At 50.7% G+C, this 18,983-nt stretch overlaps 6 protein-coding genes across 6 annotated transcripts; 2 read left to right on the top strand and 4 right to left on the bottom strand.

The window, feature by feature from the left end:
* Window positions 1-491: 491 nt before the first annotated feature.
* On the bottom strand, window positions 492-5,460 carry F5J12DRAFT_896395 (Ca-transporting ATPase; the record flags this gene model as incomplete). The annotated part of the gene is made up of 10 exons (XM_051747935.1): window positions 492-714; window positions 765-1,083; window positions 1,179-2,178; window positions 2,229-3,070; window positions 3,132-3,211; window positions 3,263-3,416; window positions 3,462-3,813; window positions 3,869-3,991; window positions 4,044-4,178; window positions 4,234-5,460. 10 exons carry the CDS (start codon window positions 5,458-5,460, stop codon window positions 492-494), a joined length of 4,455 nt encoding a protein of 1,484 aa, XP_051596386.1.
* A 1,086-nt stretch (window positions 5,461-6,546) lies between these two features.
* F5J12DRAFT_929251 (uncharacterized protein) lies at window positions 6,547-8,609 on the top strand (the record flags this gene model as incomplete). Its single annotated transcript, XM_051749486.1, has 8 exons — window positions 6,547-6,606; window positions 6,631-6,936; window positions 7,126-7,257; window positions 7,486-7,736; window positions 8,015-8,170; window positions 8,273-8,328; window positions 8,357-8,427; window positions 8,460-8,609. The coding sequence occupies 8 exons, from the start codon at window positions 6,547-6,549 to the stop codon at window positions 8,607-8,609; spliced, it is 1,182 nt and encodes a 393-aa protein (XP_051596385.1).
* Window positions 8,610-11,883: 3,274 nt separating this feature from the next.
* Window positions 11,884-14,503, bottom strand: F5J12DRAFT_854852 (glycosyltransferase family 20 protein). Its single transcript, XM_051746650.1, has 5 exons — window positions 13,466-14,503; window positions 13,206-13,413; window positions 12,985-13,152; window positions 12,703-12,930; window positions 11,884-12,635 (listed from the first exon to the last, which is right to left on the bottom strand). Exons 1-5 carry the CDS (start codon window positions 14,146-14,148, stop codon window positions 12,177-12,179), a joined length of 1,746 nt encoding a protein of 581 aa, XP_051596384.1. The 5' UTR covers window positions 14,149-14,503; the 3' UTR covers window positions 11,884-12,176.
* F5J12DRAFT_854850 (60S acidic ribosomal protein P0) lies at window positions 14,504-15,920 on the bottom strand. Its single transcript, XM_051746649.1, has 4 exons — window positions 15,745-15,920; window positions 14,973-15,691; window positions 14,710-14,838; window positions 14,504-14,653 (listed from the first exon to the last, which is right to left on the bottom strand). Exons 1-4 carry the CDS (start codon window positions 15,809-15,811, stop codon window positions 14,633-14,635), a joined length of 936 nt encoding a protein of 311 aa, XP_051596383.1. The 5' UTR covers window positions 15,812-15,920; the 3' UTR covers window positions 14,504-14,632.
* Window positions 15,921-15,997: 77 nt separating this feature from the next.
* On the top strand, window positions 15,998-17,250 carry F5J12DRAFT_854846 (uncharacterized protein). The gene is made up of 2 exons (XM_051746648.1): window positions 15,998-17,173; window positions 17,228-17,250. Exon 1 carries the CDS (start codon window positions 16,177-16,179, stop codon window positions 16,765-16,767), a length of 591 nt encoding a protein of 196 aa, XP_051596382.1. The 5' UTR covers window positions 15,998-16,176; the 3' UTR covers window positions 16,768-17,173; window positions 17,228-17,250.
* A 1,306-nt stretch (window positions 17,251-18,556) lies between these two features.
* F5J12DRAFT_854844 (uncharacterized protein) lies at window positions 18,557-18,943 on the bottom strand. Its single transcript, XM_051746647.1, has 2 exons — window positions 18,787-18,943; window positions 18,557-18,731 (listed from the first exon to the last, which is right to left on the bottom strand). The coding sequence occupies exons 1-2, from the start codon at window positions 18,845-18,847 to the stop codon at window positions 18,613-18,615; spliced, it is 180 nt and encodes a 59-aa protein (XP_051596381.1). The 5' UTR covers window positions 18,848-18,943; the 3' UTR covers window positions 18,557-18,612.
* Between the last annotated feature and the right edge of the window lie 40 nt (window positions 18,944-18,983).

The raw sequence follows: 18,983 nt of genomic DNA, 5'->3' as shown, positions 1-18,983 counted from the left end.
AAAACTAGAGAAAATAAGATATGATGTTTGTAAGGAAATAGTGATGCAACGTGAATGTGGAAAGTATGGAATCAGTAAAGAGAAAGAAAAAGTCTATGAAACACAGTGAAGAGCGAGAATGGTCAGGGAGTACTTGCGTGTGCCGGAGTGAGGTGTCACGTTAGGAAAAAATCGTGGGAACGGAAGTCCGGCCTCCATCCCGGTCTTGCTGTGTGATAGATAATGTCATATACGGTCATAAGTGCGTTATCGGAAGTGGTGGTTTTATGCTTTCGTGAATAGGTAGTTGTTGAGGCATGTGATGACGGCGAGGCAATTCGATGCGTGAGTCGAAGTGGGTGAGTTGTGTAAGGTGGGTCTCCGTAAACGATACAAATCTGAGTGTCCCGTAATCGTACTGGCATGGTCCGAGGATGAGATGAAACGTGGCATGGTGGCGACGTATTGTTTACGTTGCATGGTGAAACAGGAACGAAGAGAAGCCCCCCCTCCTATACTGGCGACTGGAACTTACCACGACCACCCCACTTCTGGAAGATAGGGTCGTCCGACTTCGTGTCAGGGTGGATCTGAAACTTGCCCTCCCAGAGTGCCGCGGAGGACCTCGATGGGTCGTACCTCGCAGGGTCAGAAAGAGAACCGCGAGCTTGAGGTGCCCAACCAGCTCCAATGGAAGAGGCAATAAGCGTAGGCACCATCGTCATTATCGAAGGGCTAGCGTAGTACGTATGAGTATGCCCTTCCAAGAACGAGAACACACGTACAGAGGTACTTTTCGATGTTCTTGTAAGCGGGCTGAGCGGCTCTTGCCCACGAAAGATGAAGACCGGACACGACCACCGCGCACATTGGAAAACGTAGCGAGGTTGTCGCGGACAAGTTCGATTGCCGAGTTCCATTCAGCGGCATCCGGTTTCACAGTAGGGAGTTCTTCTGGGCGAGGAAGGAGCCGTGACGAGATAAAGAGTCGCTCGAACGGCTCATTGGGTAGCAAGCGAATCAGGGCTCCAAGCGGGAGAGAAACGGCGCCAAGCCCGAGGGAAATCCCCCATTCGCGAGCTCCAATACGGGTGACCTGGAATGCTGCACCGCCGATGAAAACGATTCACTATCTGGACGACAATTTCTGTACAACCATGAGATGTACCGCCGGGGCGGGAGGGTGCGGAACAACTTACCGATCAACGTGATAATAACGAAGTAGGGGTTTCGGAAGAGACCCTCAAACACGTTCAGCTGCTTGTCCAGCCGCCTCGAATTGATGGAGTTGAAAATCTGCGCGAAAACGAATATGTTGAACACCAACGTCTGTACAATGGTATCGTTCGCAGACGTGCTTTCAAATCCGAGGATCTTGAGACCAAGGAAGTGGAAGATGAGCACAATAATGATTTGATACGTAGACTGGAGGAGGATTTGCTTGTACATATCCACAGAGAACAGCGGAGCGCTAAGCTTATCCGGTTTCCGATCGAGGAGTGAGGGGGACGGAGGATCCGTAGCAAGTGCGAGGGCGGCGAAGGTATCCATAATGATATTGATCCACAGCAGCTGAACGGCCGAGAGAACCGACGACTCGGACGAGGATGCAACAGCCGTAACGAAGGTGACGACAACTGCAGTTACGTTCGTCGAAATCTGGAACTGCAGAAATTTGCGAACAGCGTCATTAACACAGCGCCCCCACATGATAGCCTTGACGATCGAGGAGAAGTTATCATCCATCAAGATAACGTCCGAAGCTTCCTTTGCAACCTCTGTACCGGCAATGCCCATTGAAAAGCCCACGTTGGCGGTCTTCAGCGCGGGGCCGTCATTCGTACCATCGCCTGTTACGCCAACAATCTCTCCGAGGGCACGAAGCTTCTCGACAAGAAGCTTCTTGTCATCGGGGGATGAGCGGGCGAGGACCTGAATCCGCGGAACTATATCGAGTATTTCTTTGTCGCCTAGTTGTCGAAAAACGGGTCCTTCCATGATGATACCTCCTGGCGTAAATATGCCACATTGGAGTGCAATAGACCGAGCTGTGAGAACATTGTCACCCGTGCACATTTTGATGGCGACACCGGCTTTGTGGCAATCTGCAACCGCCTCACGAACGCCTTCACGAAGAGGATCTTCGATCCCAACGATTCCGATGAGAGTCATCCCGGAAAGCAGGTGTTCAAATGGAACCTTGTATCGCGTAATGAGAAGCTGTAGCATTCAGAATAAGAACCGCTCACCTCTTGACTGTCAGTCACCATAACGCCAGCAGGTGGCCAACTGGCGAAATCGCGGTAGCAGATTGCGATGGTGCGCAGCGTTTGATTTGCGTAAAATATAATCGTGCGAGAGATGTTTTCTTGCTGCGGCTCCCGAATTTCAGCGACTTCCACCACCTCACTCTCGTTGTCGGGTTGCGGGCCGTCCTGAGACACGACGACGTGGTGTGTGCACAGCTTCGTAAGAATCTCACTGGCACCTTTGACATAGAGCCTGTGACTCCCGCTTTCCAGCCGCACGACCACACCCATCGCTTTGCGTTCGCTCGAAAATGGAATCATCTGAACCACTTCGGCCTTTTCGCGGACTTCCCTGTAATTCTTCCATTCCAATTCGTTCGCAAAACTCAGCAGCGCCGTCTCCGTTTTGCTCCCCACAAACACCGTCTTTCCACTCTCCTCATCTTTGTCTTCGAAGGCCGTCGAATTTACGGCAATAGCGGCATTGAACAATCTCCGCAGCTGCGGAGACAGGATCGTGTTCAAATGGCTCTGATCGATTGAGAAATCACGTTTGTGGCTAGCGTTAGATGCGGAATCATGACTGCTCCGTGATCCGAGATCGTCCGCCGCATTCGTTCTAGACTGGTTCTGTTCAAGACGGCGTACAAATTTGGCGTGCACGCCGATGGAACCTGCAACGACAGACATGACATTCTGAGTGAGTGTGCCGGTTTTGTCAGTGCAGATTACGGAGGCATTAGCCATAGTCTCGCATGAGCCAAGGACGCGAACGAGGAGATTTTCCTTCGTCATTCGCTTTGTGGCGAATGCGAGAGCGAGGGTCACTGCGAGAGGAAGTCCTATTTTCGAAAAAAAAAAGACTTAAGGATTGTAAACACCAGAACGAGGTATCTCACGTACCTTCGGGAACAGCAACGACCACGAGTGTAACCGAGATAATGAGTATCTGAACAAATGTCATGCCATTCTCGTTCGCGTTCCTTGGGAACGACTCAGGTTCAGTGCTGGGAGGAATCATGAGTCTGACTAACCTTTGCGGATTTCCCGTCCCAAGTTGGACAAAGAATCGGATCATAAGGCAAGAAAAGAGTACGATGCCCGCGATACTTCCAATTTTTGCGATCAGCTCTGCAAGAACGTTCAGCTTCAGTTGGAGGGGGGTGTTTTCAGTATCCGTGCGGAGGGCTTGGCGATGTGAGCTACGGCAAGTTTAAGCAACGAAGAACGTACCCATCATGATTCGACCATTGAAACTCTTTGTGCCCACTGCGACCACAACATAACGACCAACGCCCTCGAGAATTTTGCTACCACTGACAATGAAACAATCCGTATGCGTAGAAATATGCTGCCCTCCAGGGGTCCCCTTTGCGTCGGAATCATGGGTTTGTTCGCTCGCGACTTGCAAGGCAAGCGCATCCTTTAATGCGATGCAATGGGAGTATGGCGCCTTCTTAATAGCATCGGTTTCACCAGTTGCTGCCGACTCGTCACACATCACGTTGTGCCCAGATAAGAATATTCCATCGCATGGAACGATCTCGCCCGGTTCCAAAAGTGCGATGTCGCCCACAACAACTTCCTGCGAACGTCAGCTGAATTCCGACAATGACATGCACCCTGCCCTATAGACCTACCTTGACATCGATGACATGTTCAACGCCATTGCGAATGACCTTGACACCCCTTTCTTCCTTCTTCTCGTTCAGCGCTTTGAACTGACGCTCTTTCTGCCAGTCATTCAGAGACCCGACGATGACCTAATCGTTTGTTGTCGAGTGATGATTCAGAACATGACGCCTTCTAACTCACAACAATAAGTATCGCAATCATAATCGCTACGCCTTCGACCCAGTCGACAGGCGGATCACCCGGTGTACGAGGCGTACCAAAATCTTGAAACAAACCCAATGCCAATGAAATGACGGCCGCTATCGACAACAGTACCTTCGGGAAACTAAATCGCCGCCGGAGCACAGGAACAACAAACACCTGAACTTACCAGAACTTTGTCTTTGAGAGCTAGCCACATTAAGGCAAGTAGGGACTTGCTAGGACGCTGCGGAAGCAGATTCTCGCCGTAAACGCGCTTGCGTTGCTGTAATGTTGCATGACACGGATCGCAGTTATCCTCTGCGGTGTCGCCTACACCCGATGCGGGCGGGTGCAGCTGAGCAGGCGGTGGCAAAGGCTCAACGGCACCTGAATTCATTGCGACGTGCCTATCATGCCTTTGAGATGCACCGGCACCTGCACCAGGTGGGCCGCCGGGCGGACCGCCCCCTCCGCAGTCGGGTGTACCGACCATTAAACCACGTGTAGGATGGGTACCGAGTCCTTTCAAAAGAGTGTCTATGCCACCCATAGCCCCGAGAGCATCCAAGTTTTTTGGGTCCAGAAGACTAGCAAGCTTATAAGGTTTAAATGCGAACGGACCTGTATCGACAGGTTCATCTTCCAAACCCGTGTCGTCAATGACGTCTCCATTATCCTTTCCTTCTGTAGCAATGCCCCCTCCCGACCAGTGGGAAGACGCTTCTGGAGGTGGTAGAGTGCGATTAACAGTTTTGACGTGCACCTCCGATTCGCTCGGAAATTTATCGGGATGGGAACGTGATCTGAAATGTTCGGAAGCAGAGTCAACATAGGCAGGGGACGTGACAGTAAGGCTGGTAGCGTCTGACTTTGGCCTTCGCAGCGGGAATAAAGTGAGGTCATTGCTACCATGGTCAGGCTCTGTCTCATCTAGGCTACTATGACCCTCGTGAGAACTTGCAAATGTTGCAAAGCTTCCTTTTCGTCGATGAATGGGAGTGTCAACAACCGAAGGACTGAGAATGTTGAGAGAAGATAGGCCATTCCGTTCATCAGGTTTGTTATTACGAAGTTCCAGGGAGGTCATGAACTGAACGGATGATTGAGTAGATAGCGTGGGTGACGGGGGGACGCCCGAGCTGGAACCTTCGTAAGATGATACAAAAGTGGAAGATGGGGATAACGAGCGAGGAACGTCTAAAGACGTCCGACGGCCCGAAGATAGGTTTGGATAAGGAGACAGATATGCTCCTCGTTGGTAGGGGGGATAAGAATCATGGGATGGTTGGTGGGAAGACGGCGAGTCTGGAGGGTCGTTGGCACCACCCGGCTGGTCCGTGGTTTGTTCGTGGAGGGATACTCTGGACGATAGGTCGATGGTGACAATTGCAGGAATATTGTTATTAGCAGCCATGAAAAATGTCGCAGAGTGAAAGGAAAAATCAACCAGCGGTTACGCACTAGTTTTATAGCATCAGTAACTATGCGGAACTGATGCCGTGCCCTTCAGCGAACGTTCTTTAAGAAAACGCTTGCCTTACTTATTATGAACACGAAGAAATTCCGTGTAGAACACGGAGCACAGCCCCGAGATCTTTGGCATCCACGCCCTTTACACGCTTGGCAAGCACTTACTATTAGTTAGTTACCACCAGCCCTGCGCCTTTAATGGTGGCGTTCTCGAATTCAACTTTGTACGTGCTCATCGTCCGCAACAAGGACCCTCCCCGGGGTGCTGTAGTGACCTTACCACGTGTTTTTGTACTAAGTTGCCTGATATGGTCCGTCTCAGCGCAGATCATTTCCCTTTGGTCCACGTGTTACTGTAGACTGGCCCATCCAGTTACCAGGAAATCCAACGGTTCTGCCACCGCATAGGCTTGCTACTACGTACTGTCTATATCTACAACCCGCCTACAAACCTCCACAAACCTGGGGCATCAACGGCTGGCGCCTCTAAGGACGAATCGCGTGGAAGAGACTTGATAATGCCACATCCTTTGTGACCCCTGGGGCCGACTGGCAGCTGTGTTTCAATATTGAGAAGCTCATTTGCATTCCTTAATAATATGGCTTGATAGAATTCCGAACCTCCCTTTTCGTCATTCACCGTAATTTGACAGGTCTTGGGAGCTGTTGGAATTCACGATCCATAGGATCATCCTTGTCGTCATGCCATGCATCATTTCACATGTGGCTCCGTTACTTATCGATCGCACCCCTGTGCCACGCAGTCTTCGCAGCAAGGCATCTAGATCTAACGCGTGGTGGCGGCCCTAACCACCTTCTCACCTCCTGGCATCGTGTTGTGACGACTTTTTATTACTCGGTCATTATGTATTTTATCCTCGGAAGGTAAAACAAGTCTACTGTTCGCTTTGTGTGAGGCGTCCACCCCGCACGTTCCGCCCCTCTGGTGAACAGGGCTTAACGCAACCATTCACGTCAACCCTCCATAGGTATGTACCCACTCTCCTAATTCCTACCCACGCTCATCGATATGCCGTCCCAGCTGACCTCTATGTGGCGTCTTCCTGCCTGCATCTATTTTGCAGTCCCGGTACATTTGCTCCATATCTCTTAGCTTCCAAACGTGACCCACCCACCTATTCGGCGTTTCAACATCATCCATTCCTCTGGCTCGGGAGAGCCTTACTACGTGTCCTTGGCTTTCTTTCCGATGAGAATTTCTGACGAACTTTGGACAAGCGACCCGACGCCACTAGGAGCAGGCTCCATTGGATGTGGCACTGAGCCCTCCATCCTCGTTCCACGATGGGGCCCGGTTGCCTTTCCAGGGTCTCCCTCATACACAAACGACGCAATGGGAGATCGTAACTCTGAGGCTGGCACGCTGGTTGGTCACCTCGGACACGCAGTCAAGATGATAGTATGTTTGACCCTGTTTTGAGCCCATGTTAGAGCCTGCATGCGAAATGGTCCCCCTCCATTATCTTTCTCGCGGGCCCTGCGCGGTTCTGTGGCCAAACACGTGGAGACCAGCCAACTTTCTAAGAACAGGTTCTATGAACTTCCGAATGTTTGGCACCCACGTGCATTTGACTTTAACCTCCCACAGTTCGACGCCCAAGTACTGGTTGGCAAATCTATCACTGTAAGCGCTTGGTGGGGTGCAAACATTCAGACAACCCTCCATCTCCCTTATCTACTACCATTGGGGCTGGCGAGAGAAGAAGTTAATGCCATGCAGGTAAAATGCCCGACTTCCTCCACGCACTCGAATCAATAAGGAGGCCTGGAATGCCCCGTGCTGTCCTTGCTAGCATAGCCAAGTTCATCACATCTGCTTAGTGGGAACGGCACTCCCTACTTGTAGTCGTTGCTGCGGGGAGGGGCTCACGGAGGTAGGCTATGCAGCTGTCAGCTAATCGGCATACTTGGCGTTCTATTGAAAAATACAATGTATGACAATGCGTAGAACCGCAGGCGGGGACATATCCCGCTTCCGGTGTTCAATAACACCGCAGCTCCGATTTTCGGATCAGACGGCCCCCATCATCCCGGGTTTGGGAGACCTGCCAATACGTGTTATGTATTTCGTTTCCCTCCTGCCGTGCCCACTATTGACCATTCATTGACCGCCCTGAAAATCAGTCGTCTCGGTGACTCGCCACTGTGCACAGGGAACCAGGTGGCAGCAACCGCCGACCCAGTCTCTCGAAAAGGAAGGTGCGCACACGACACAGCCTAGACCTACTTATAAGTAGCTACCACGTTTTCCATCGGAAAGTTCTCTGCCCTCAGGTTTTTCTCAATAGAAAACAGCACCACGGCAGCTTTGATTATATACCATCGTCTTCCGTTAAATCCCTTAAGAAGGCGTTGAACGCCGCGCATTCTAGTACACATGCGTTCTATCTAATTCATACCCCGAGTAGTCTCTTAGAACATTCTCTGCACCCATTTCCAGAATTCCTGCAACTGCGATAGCTATTATACGGCCGAAGAGCGTGGATGGAGAACGAGGCTCGGGAGTCGGCTGTGGATTTTCGAATCAGGCTTGGCAATGAAAAACTTGTTTTTCCGGGAGACCGTCTCAGACCGTCCGTCGCCTGGAATGATGGCTTCCTTGCTGATCCACCGATTCCACCTACAACGATCAGGTATATTATCTGACTGTGATCAAGCTCGCTCGCTCTTGGTGTTCCGCAAGTTACAATTTCATACCGCCATCCGGGCCCCTATGCAAATGATTGATGGGACAGGTGCAATAATGTCTGGGCGACGGGCATCTGCCTCCCACAGGACACATGTCAACAAGGTAAGGCGCAGCCTACGACCACCTTCAGATCATATCATCGATCCCATCATAAGCAACGTATACCTTGTCACTGTCAGGGTGTCTGGGATTTCAAAAACAGTGGGTTAGGGGTTTTTCTGGTACTGTAGCAGAACGCTGCTATCCAGGATGATCAATGGAAAACTTTTGTCCTTGTCCCGTTACTAGCTCACCCTCGTTTCCCTTCTCAAGTCGATGATGTTCTCTTCCCTATCCTGGCTCACTCGGAATTCAAGAAGCGAGCGCAGCGGCGCAGCACATAGCCATACCTTACTAAAGGTATCCATCGTATTCAAGTGAGATAACGGGTGTTGATTCCCATCACGCACCGTGCAGTGTTCAATGGTGAGTCTCAGTTCGGAACTTGCACCCCTTCTAGCCAGAACAGTCTTTCCATCAGATTTATCTGTTTATCCTACGATGGGCAAGAAGCCATTGTTAACGGAATAAGTACGTTTGGGTGAAGCTTGTCTGAGATCATGGCTTACATATGTATATCCCATCGGAATGACTCGACATTGTGAATGTTTCTCCAGTAACTTGGACACCAACACTGGAAACCAGGTTGGTAGTCCAACCTCGGCAAAATCCCAAATAACGTCACAGCAACCCAACAAACGTTCGACCACTATTGTCATGCAATTAATTTCTCAGTTTTAGAAGGCCTTGTCAAAACTGTTGTACTAGGACGTGGCAAACGAGGTTGTGATTGTACACTCGTGTCATGCCCCCATTTAGCAAACAATGGGGAAACCTGTTGTGTCTGGAGTGAACCGAGCTTCTACTATTTCGGTGATTCTGGAGTTCGCTGTTTGGGCGCCTTGATAAGTCGTCCTGAGGAGTCCTTGATCAGAGGCAAACATCCTGTACATTGAAGTTCTCACCTTGATACTGCGCGCAATTCACTTCCGATTAGATAGGAAAGTGGCGGGCACCCTCTCAGAGACGCTGGCTGCCGCCTCCGTATGCTGGTATCCACTTGTCACTGGTGCTATATACATCGCGATGACATCACCGGTCCATGTGGAGCCGCCCAGGGTCCGGACCTTTATACCGTATGCGGCTAGAGTCGACCATCCATCGGGCGGATCTCCAGTTTTTATATTCAAGTGAATGTCGGCGACTGGAGCATAAGGCTGTGGTATGATTTGAACGCGGTACATACATAAGGGTATGTGCACCATGCGTTGTTCCGTGCACCCACCTCGGCTGTCGTAGAGAAACGATACAATGACAGGTAACATGCAACGGAATGCAGGTAGGCTGTACCGCCTTTAGTGCTGGCCTACCCACCGGCCGGAAGATTGTACAACAAAGTCGCCCGGTATAACATGCAACGCGCAAGGTGGATGGATCGTGGAATGTTGTCGACCGGTGGCAACGATCATGCTGAATATCATTTTTCATTCGAGTCGCCTGCCGACCGCACTTGCATCGTGTTGTACCTCTCGATCCCTTATCCAATACGATAGGTACGATAGGCAAGGCTGTTCTGATGCGCTCTGTGGCCTCGTTCCCCGAGTTCCGCGCCTGTTGGTCCTCTGGGAGCCACACGCGGTCCTGAACTTTAAGTCGGCTTGGCTGGTCAGATGAAGTGTGGATGTTGTTAAGGTGAGCTGTCCGCTAACCACGGTGTATTGCGCTTTGCAAGGATCGATCATGGTGAGGCCGCTGCGGAATGAGCGACTCGTCGGCCACCGTGTACCAAGTATGCTCGCTTACGGCCACATACACAGCATCTCAACCCGAAACCATCACAGTATATAAGTCCCTGTAAGGGAAATGACACTCGGGATGGTCAATAAAACCTTCAAAATCCTGGAGAGGTGTTACCAAAACAATTCCACAAAATTTTATCCGAAAGGATTCAATCATCGAAATGGGCAAGGTGATCTTGAATTCGATTGCCATCGCAGAAGAGCATAGGTTCAGCGTGGCCAACATGGCAAGAATACAAATTTCGGTGACTGATGGGTGCACAAGGGCATACCTCGAGCTCGAACGGCGCCTTCCGCAACGGAATAAAACAGGAATCAGAGTGATGCCATCAGTTCGACCTCCCTCTGGGGCATGTATTCACAGGACGAACGTTTTACATCGCCTCGCCAGAGAAGTAGAAGTTCAATCTGACGATTACTCATAACATTTCCTTGCGAACAGTTCGCCGCGCCTTGATACGCAGAATATGAGTACTAGGTGGCAATGACAGAATTCAGGCACGTTTGATCGTCTCTGGCGATACAATGTGTCCAATTGGGGCGACAGAGATGAGGGGATATGCCCTAGACAGCTGGACAGAGAAGGACTAGTACGCCTGAGCATTGAATAGCGAAACTGGTCTAATATTGGCCCCGAATGCGAACCATGTTGAGATTTGTTCCCCTGTCCAGCGGAACCGCGCAGGAGAAACGGCCAGTTGTGGACGTGGCAGGCGAGCTGTGGGAACGGCAACTCGACCCATAACCCCTAATGTGCTCACTGACGGCAGCGGAAGCACACTCGTGCAGCATGTTGTTTTGAGCTCAGCCGCCAAACAGAAGTATAGTGCTGCGGGGTATTTGTGTCATCCATGATGTAAATGCTGAAATAAATAAAAACTGATTCGTCAGAGTGAATACGGCTCCAGTGGGACTCAGAAAACGCCATTGGCATAGAGTACGGTAATTTGGTATTCGCTGACGAGTCGACGATCGTTGCTTGATCGCCGTGGCCGGCGCTGCATAAACTATCCACAATGTAAGTCACAACACGAGCAATGAACAAATAGACGAGACTCACCCAGAAATCTTTCTGAGCAGCGGAATAAGTCTGAAAGGGGTTAATCATAATTAATCATTAGACTCATTTGTCTTCGTCCTCAGGTGACTGAGGGAGTATGTACTACGGTGCCAAGTGACATTATCAGCCGTCTTCCATTGTTCGCGTCCCGAGTTCAGCAGTGAAACTTACTTTGAAGGTGTTGTTGCTGGCGGCTTCGAATCTGCAACGTTCTGTTAGAACATTAGCTTTCCCGGCCCGATAGGCGAGTTGACTGTACCTTTCGAACGTGACTGTGTCAAACATGCTCCCTGCAACTCCCTGCGCCACGAGTGAGGAACGAATGATTCTCGACCTTCTTATTCGCTCAGAGTGACATCACGCATTCTTTAGCGCAACGTTCGCATACCAGACTGGAGTGAGCTGCGAGCATCAAGCTTCCAACGAGAATCCATTTGAGTTGGAGGAAGTGACCAAAAACACGTTGATCAGGTTGACACACTGCCTCTGAGACCCTTCATGTCGTTTCCTATCCCAATTTAGTCGTCATCGCGTCATCCCTCGGCACCACCGGGGAAGGCCATGCACTTGGGGTTCTCCACACGGCGGAGAGTGCGAATGATAGGAATGACTCTAATTCCGAACAGCAGCATGAACCTTCTAGGTTTGTGTCCATTGTGACTACCTGACTGCTGCATCCCTGACGGTTCAGAATTCAGAGAACGTGTCGTCCGCATGTGCAACTTCCTTAGTAAAGTCCTGTCACGCGACAGAGCGTCCCCCAAGAACACGTAAAACCTCGAATTGCATCTATGTACAATATGCTCTAAGGGAAACCCACTATACGAGAATATGGGGTAAGAGGAGAAAAATATACACTGCACGCTCTACGGATCAGCAGGCTGGAGGTGCCTACGTAAAAAAGGAATAACCATATAGAACAGCCAACGGATAGACAGGCCCGGTATAGCACGACGATGGGAAATGGGTAACGCCACCAGTTCGCTAAAGGACGGGACCGGGACCTGAAATACGATACGTGCAAAAAAAATAATCAAAATCCCCTGCGAAGCTCATGCTGCAGGGCTTACCACCTGTGGGGCAGGTGCTTCCCCACTTACGGTCGTCGTAACCACCCCATTATCTGCGTCACTCGAGATAATTTCTGGGGTAGGAATCGGGGGTGTGACTATTTTCGGCTGCCCTCCGTTGACGAGTTTTCCTGAGGGTTGTTCTTCCTTGTTCACAGTCGGGAGTGCATCGTTCACCTTAATCCTACTCATTTCCCGGATGAAGCTCGAACCCCAGAACGCCGCAGAGTACTTGTTGACGTATTTAAACAGCTTGCGATGCTTCTCCGCTCTCGAGTCGACATCCATCGTGACAGCTTCATGGATCGCGTCCGCCACCTGCTGTGAGTCCCACGGGTTCACGACAATCGATCCGTTTAGGCTCTGTGCCGCACCGGCGAACTCTGATAGAATAAGAACACCTTGGCGGGCCTGTTGGCATGCAATATACTCATATGAAACCTATCAATGCAATTGTTTGACGTCAACGCCTTCACGTTCCAAAGATGAAGAAACGAGGAAGCCTTACAAGGTTCATGCCATCCCTGGTGGACGATACAAGACATACGTCACTGACGGCGTACAGGGCGCAAAGTTCGTCGAACGGTAAACTCTTGTGCATAAAGTGAATCGGCATGAAGTCCACAGTTCCAAATCGGCCATTAATGCGACCCACAAGTTCGTTCACTGTGGAACGAAGGTTTTGGTATTCCTCGACGTCTTGACGGGAGGGTACAGCGAGCTGAACTAATACAACCTGCGATAATCTATCATGAGAGGGTGACGTCGTGGCTTGACTACGGATACGTGCCTTTCCGATCCACTCGGGGTGCTGGGATAAAAATAGCTCGAGAGCGTGCAACTTTTGAGGGACACCTTTGATGTAGTCGAGACGGTCAACTCCGACGATGAGCTTGACGCCTGCGAAACGCTGCTCGAGTTGAGTTATGCGAGACTTGACGGAGTCTTTTTTGAGGTTCTATGATTCAATAGGGGTTAGAAGCGTTCCTTTTGCCTATGGTGGTGACTTACTTCGATGAACGATCCGGGTTCGATACCAATAGGAAACGTGCCGACATGGGCTAGCCGTCCTTCGAACTCGACACCGTTGGGCATTGTAGGAAGACCGAGAATACGTGTGCAAGAAGACAAGAAATGGCGGGCGTAATCATACGTATGGAACCCAATAAGATCGCAAAACAGGATGCCCAGTAATATCTCGCGGCGTACAGGTAAAATCCTGCATGCTTGTCAGTGATTGTCTTCTCACTTCAAGGACAGAAATAATATACCTGTAAATTTCACTACTTGGGAAAGGGGTGTGGAGGAAGAAACCAATTTTGACGCCAGGTATTTGTTCCGTATTTGGCGAGCAGAGTTCTTCGATCCCTTCCGTAATCTTGGACAACTCGCGTTTCTGCCATTCGCCACCAGAGGAGCCGTCAACGAGACCGCGCAGCATCATAGGGAGGAGCATGAGGTGGTAATCTTGCACCCATACCATCGCCCCGGGAGTGATATGCGACCGCACGGCCTCGGCAAAGCGCATGTTAGCCTGACGGTACGCTGTCCAGTTCTCCTCGTCGAAATTCATTTCGCCGGGATGGTAATGGAAGAGCGGCCAGAGGATGGAATTCGAGAAGCCATTGTAATGGCGGTCGGCGATATCATCTTCCAGATAGACTGCCTGACAAGAGTACTCTTCCATGAGACGTTTGTCGACGTGTGCGCGATCCTTTGGAGGGATGAAGAAGCCAGGCCATCCAATCCAGGTGAAATTGAGGGATTTCTTGAAACCTGAGAGTGCAGACACGAGGCCGCCCGAGGACATCTTGAAGTGGTAGTTGCCACTAGCATCCTTGGTGATAGTAATAGGGAGTCTGTTAGAGACGACAAGGAGATGGCTTCCGTTGGACGAGTCCATGTTCGTTGAGGACGAGTCTGAGGACAAGTGAGGAAAGATTGAGGAGGACATGTGCCGGCCGTCGATTGGATATAAGTACTTGCTCGATTTCTGCTGAGAAGACGCGAAAGGACCCGGATTAGGGAGATTATCGGATCTGCTGTGCACAAAAACTCGGGACCAATGTGATGAGCGATGAGCTAGTGATCTGGCGAACGTGCTACAATTCCAAGTTTCGCAGTGGCCCAAGCTTTAAATATCAGAACAAGACCTTGGCGATGACGGCCAGCTCCAATGGTTGTGGGCTTACTCGTTCGGACGTCGTCTGCCCCACCCTAATCATAGGTCAAAACTATTCAATAAAGCGATGACGCAAAACGCTCCGAGCCCGGTCCCCTCCGCCAATCACCTGCCATATTAGACAGACAGCCGCCAAAAACTCATTTCTAATCGATTTCGCGCGTTTGCGTGGTTACATACATTTAGAATTGCTCTGTCATGGTGATGATGCATTACATGAAAATAGTGCACGGTAGTTAACATGACAAGTCGTAATCTAGTCAAAGAGACCAAAGCCCTGCACAAGCCAACATTTAAAATTACGTGCCAGGCAGTGCAGTTCCGCCGACTTACCATGTCGTCGTCTGACTCCTCTTCCTTCTCGGCGGGTTTCTCTTCTTCCGCAGCAGCAGGAGCAGCCTCTTCCGCAGCGGGTGCAGCAGCAACCGCGAATGCTTCTGGGTTCTCCAGGAATGCTTTGGCCTAAAACACCAATTGGAGTCAGTTCCGCCAAATAAGGAAACAACGTAGAAAGAGGAATTAATAGGTTGCAATGCAATGTATCCATCTCCACCAGGTCGCCCACGCCAAACGATAGTACCTGTGACGCAACTGACCTTTTCGGCACCCTCAAAGGTGTAATCAGTGGCAAGAGCAACGGCGATAAGGTTCTTGTAGGAGTTGACAAGGGAGTGCATGACCGACACAATCGTAGGGTAGTGGAGAGCCAACGAAATGGCTGCAATCGATTTGACACCGGACAGGAATCGGTCGATGAGCTCCTTCTCGCCCACATCAAGAACAGATGGGGAGAAGACGTTTCCGGAGTCGAATATCTGAACGACGGTCATGCCATACGTGAACGGCGAGATGTTCAGCATATTCAGCAACGTAGCTTCGGACGGCCCGACACGGCTGCCAGCAGTGAGGACTTTCACCTCTGAGACGATTTCGATGGTACCACGAGCGATCTTGGTAGGGATACCGAGGGCCTGGAAGAAGGACGTCTTTCCTGGTTCCATACCAGTGTTGCCAGCAGGAATGAAGACATCCGTGGGGGAGAAAGCGCCAGCGCGAGCAGGCGCTTTAACTTTATTGGCGACGATAACCTCCCGAACCTCCTTGAGATCGCTTTCGGTGAAGACGAAACCGATGTTACCCTTGACATGTGGAAGCAGCTTCTCGAACTGGGGGAACTCCGAGAGGATGGAACGCAGGGCACGGCGAACCATCGTGTTTTTACCCATCAACACGACGCCCTTGCTACGGAGAGCGACACGGATCTGATGCATCTGGTTGGAACCGACGTTGTCGACATTGACGATGAAAATGGAGGCTGTAATTGGCGTTGTGAAGCTGAAACAACGCCAACGGCGCAGTAGAACGTACGGTACTTTGAAATGAGATTTCTAAGTTTCTGGAAGTAGAGTTCCTTCTGTGCGCGAGTTGCACCCATTTTGGTTACGAGTTGATTGCCTCCCTCTTGGCCTCTGTCGTGCCAAAGGATTTTTCAAGGCGAGTGGTCAAATAATTTGTGTGATGAGGAGCAGCTTGGGTGATCATCCCAAGCCACCAGAATAAAGTTCAATCTCCGCCGGGGGAAGCCGACAGTACAGTCTGACTACTATGTAATCTAACTCGTGGGAAAGTCGGTGAATGTGCCATGGAATGACGTTCCGATGGAGTGTGTCGAGCGTCGGAACCCGTGGCGGTCTTGACGGTATCTCCGTACCACACAGGTCGACATCCTTGATAACGTCAGGCGCTAAAGTTGCTTGAGTTTTTCCCGTAGTTTCACTGCACAGACCTGCCAATACCCGTATGCGAAGGCGGTTCTTGGAATTAGATCCTGCCAGTTTATTTTCTTTTAACATGTCGTCCAAGGGTCTCGACCCTCGCCCTACAGCTGTGCACATGCGGGTCTGGAGCTCGACGCACTTGGCAGTCTTGGAGGACCGGGTTCGGCATTCCGCGGTCCTTTCTATCTCAAGGCCTAGCAAACATATATACACGCCCAACAAGTTACGGCGACCGCAGAATGGAGAGGGCTGGTATTTTCAGTGTTCCCGTGATGTCGTTCACTCATGGTGGAATGCTCGAGCATACAGTTCAGTTTCTCGAAGACAGAAATCTCAACTTTCTCGAGAGCAGCGTGATATGCTCGTGGGTGCTATCGCACTACGTATTCATGACGTCAAACGGGTTCGCTCATTCCCAAAGCTCCTTGCGTTACTTGTGGATGCCGTAGTTGGATTGTATGGCTCTCCGTCTCCCGCCTACCTGCGACTGCACGTGGAGGGTTTACTTCTCTTTTGGTGTCAGAACGGGCGAACTTCGGAGGTCACACGCAATGCGCCTAAATACTTTATGCCGACCTGTTTCCGCGGTCTTTGTTGCCTACGACATCGGTAGTTCCGAGAGCGCTGTTTAAGTTCTTCCAATCGTTGAATCCTTATCGGCCGCCGACCACTGATCACGGTAGTGAGCTCCGCATTCCGGCAAGGAGCAGCGAGAGTCGCGGAGAAGTTTCACGGCAAGCTAAACCGATCTTCGAAACTCTATCTCTGGTATCGGCTTTATCTCCCCTCCTCTCGGAGGGGATCCCACGATACCTCGCATTCCCCAAGTTGTTTTTCTTTCTGTGCAATCTCTTATGATTACCTCGCGTTCGAGTTCTTGTTTGGGGAACTCTTCAAATATAGCCGCTGCGCTCGTTGCCAAACGTATTGTCGCCAGTCGTCGCGCCAGCTGCTGCTTCTCGTCTCACCACCGTTGGTAACCTCTTACACGGCGTCTCCACGCAACGCTCGCCGACTCCGTAGGTCGCTCTCGTTCATCCAAGACCTTACTAGCCAGCATGGGTTCCAACCAGACAGAGTTACCGTGAACATTATTGTCAGGACGATGGTCAGCTGGAGGGCCATGTTCGACAATGTCCAGCCACGTGCTCTGTTTGATCACTTGATCCACGGTGGGTGTCCTCCTAGTGGTCGCTCCTCTCAGCACCTGCCGTTTGGGCTGCACCTGCGCCTGCTGGTTGGCTTTTCATGATAGGGAAAATTGGGCTGTCATCAGATGAATTTCGAGCGACATTGAAGCCCTTAAATCGTATGTTCGTAAAGGCGTTTTATGCGACAAGGGATGCTCGAGGCTGCTCAGAGGGGTCGTTGATATGTTGAGAATAGAAGAGGGAAGACATGGATCTGCGAGTTGGAGGGAAGGGGAAGGGAATAGGACTTAAGCGTGCAGCTTGAAAGGGCTGGGGAGTGTATTTGAAACTTCCCTTACCATTAGCCTGAAGAGACCGAAATAGGTGCAATGAATGGAATCGGAGCGAGGAGCATGCAAGGTGGATATGCCGGTGCACTCTTGTGAGACCTCTGCATGTTGGTATCCGTAGGGTGGTAGTGGCAAGATTCCATGTTGCTGCTACAGAGGCAATGTTCGATTTTAGTTAAAATACAAGTTATCTATGACGGTCAACGCACAGCGACGCACAAACCGAACTCGGCTATTACAGGGGAGTGCATAGAATATCAGTGAGATATAATAATAATAAATCAAACGAGACCAGCCCAAGTTCATTTCAACTCTACCCTCTTCAATGTTTCATGCAATACCCAGAGATCATCACCTTGGTGATCTTCGGATTGGTGCTGTCTCGTCCATGCATCAGCTCAAGATTAAGCTGACTATTCGGGTAAGATGTTTCTCCCAGTTTCCTTCCCCAGTCGAAGTCGATTAGCATTACCCTTTTTCCATCGCAAATGATGTTCAGGCTCCGTAAGTTGCCATGGACAAGCTTCTGAGCATGGAAACCTTTAACGAGAGTCCACAGCTGCTCAACCCATTTGCCGTGTTTTTCAACATATGGAGACTGAGATCGGGAAAGCAGGTTGAACAAACTCCACTGCTATGCCGAGAAAGCCTCCGGGGAGCCTCTCGAAGCCCAGCAGAGCGGGCCCACGTCCACGATCCGCACCAAACGTGTGCAGCTCACGAGTAACGGCGTGAAAACTTGACCATGATTTCCGTGCCTTCAATCGTCTCGGCAATGTAAAGGTGTTGGTCGAGAGCTCTGGAGGGGAAAAGCTTGAGAATCTTGAACCTGACGCGGGTGTCAGAATGAGGACGGCGTAGGCTTGAAATAGGAGGTAAACTGCCGTTCCCTTCGATCGGGGGAGGGGGGCTGCAAACCAACCGCATGGCCTCTCCTTTGATATAAGCGAGGAGGACGGAAGCCGCTGGGAAGGCGTTCTAGAGTGCGGTCCTGTCATGACCCCCGCCCGAAGCCGGGGTGCACGACAGTCCGGGCATGAGGATAACTACCCGCCATTGACCAAAATAGATCAAAGCATAAAACGTGACATAGGTACCTAGCACAGTCAGTTGTCAGCTGTGAATGTCATACAAACATAACAAAAAACATACTGATAATGGTTAGCCCAAGGCATGGAAGGTTCCAGCCTCTCATCACCGAAGCAAACTGCATTGTTGCTTCCCTGGCTGCCTGGGAAAAATGCTGGTCATTTCAATTTCAACATATGGAATAGCTGAGAAATCGACCAGCTTATTTTTGAAGTCAACGATGCAGTACGCTGCTTGGTGTGGTCCGAGGAGGTGGCCAT

Source organism: Pisolithus orientalis (assembly GCF_024613125.1).
Source record: "Pisolithus orientalis strain OTSU chromosome Unknown F5J12scaffold_39, whole genome shotgun sequence".
NCBI lineage: Eukaryota > Fungi > Basidiomycota > Agaricomycetes > Boletales > Pisolithaceae > Pisolithus > Pisolithus orientalis.
This window is presented reverse-complemented; position numbering and strand designations above follow the sequence as displayed.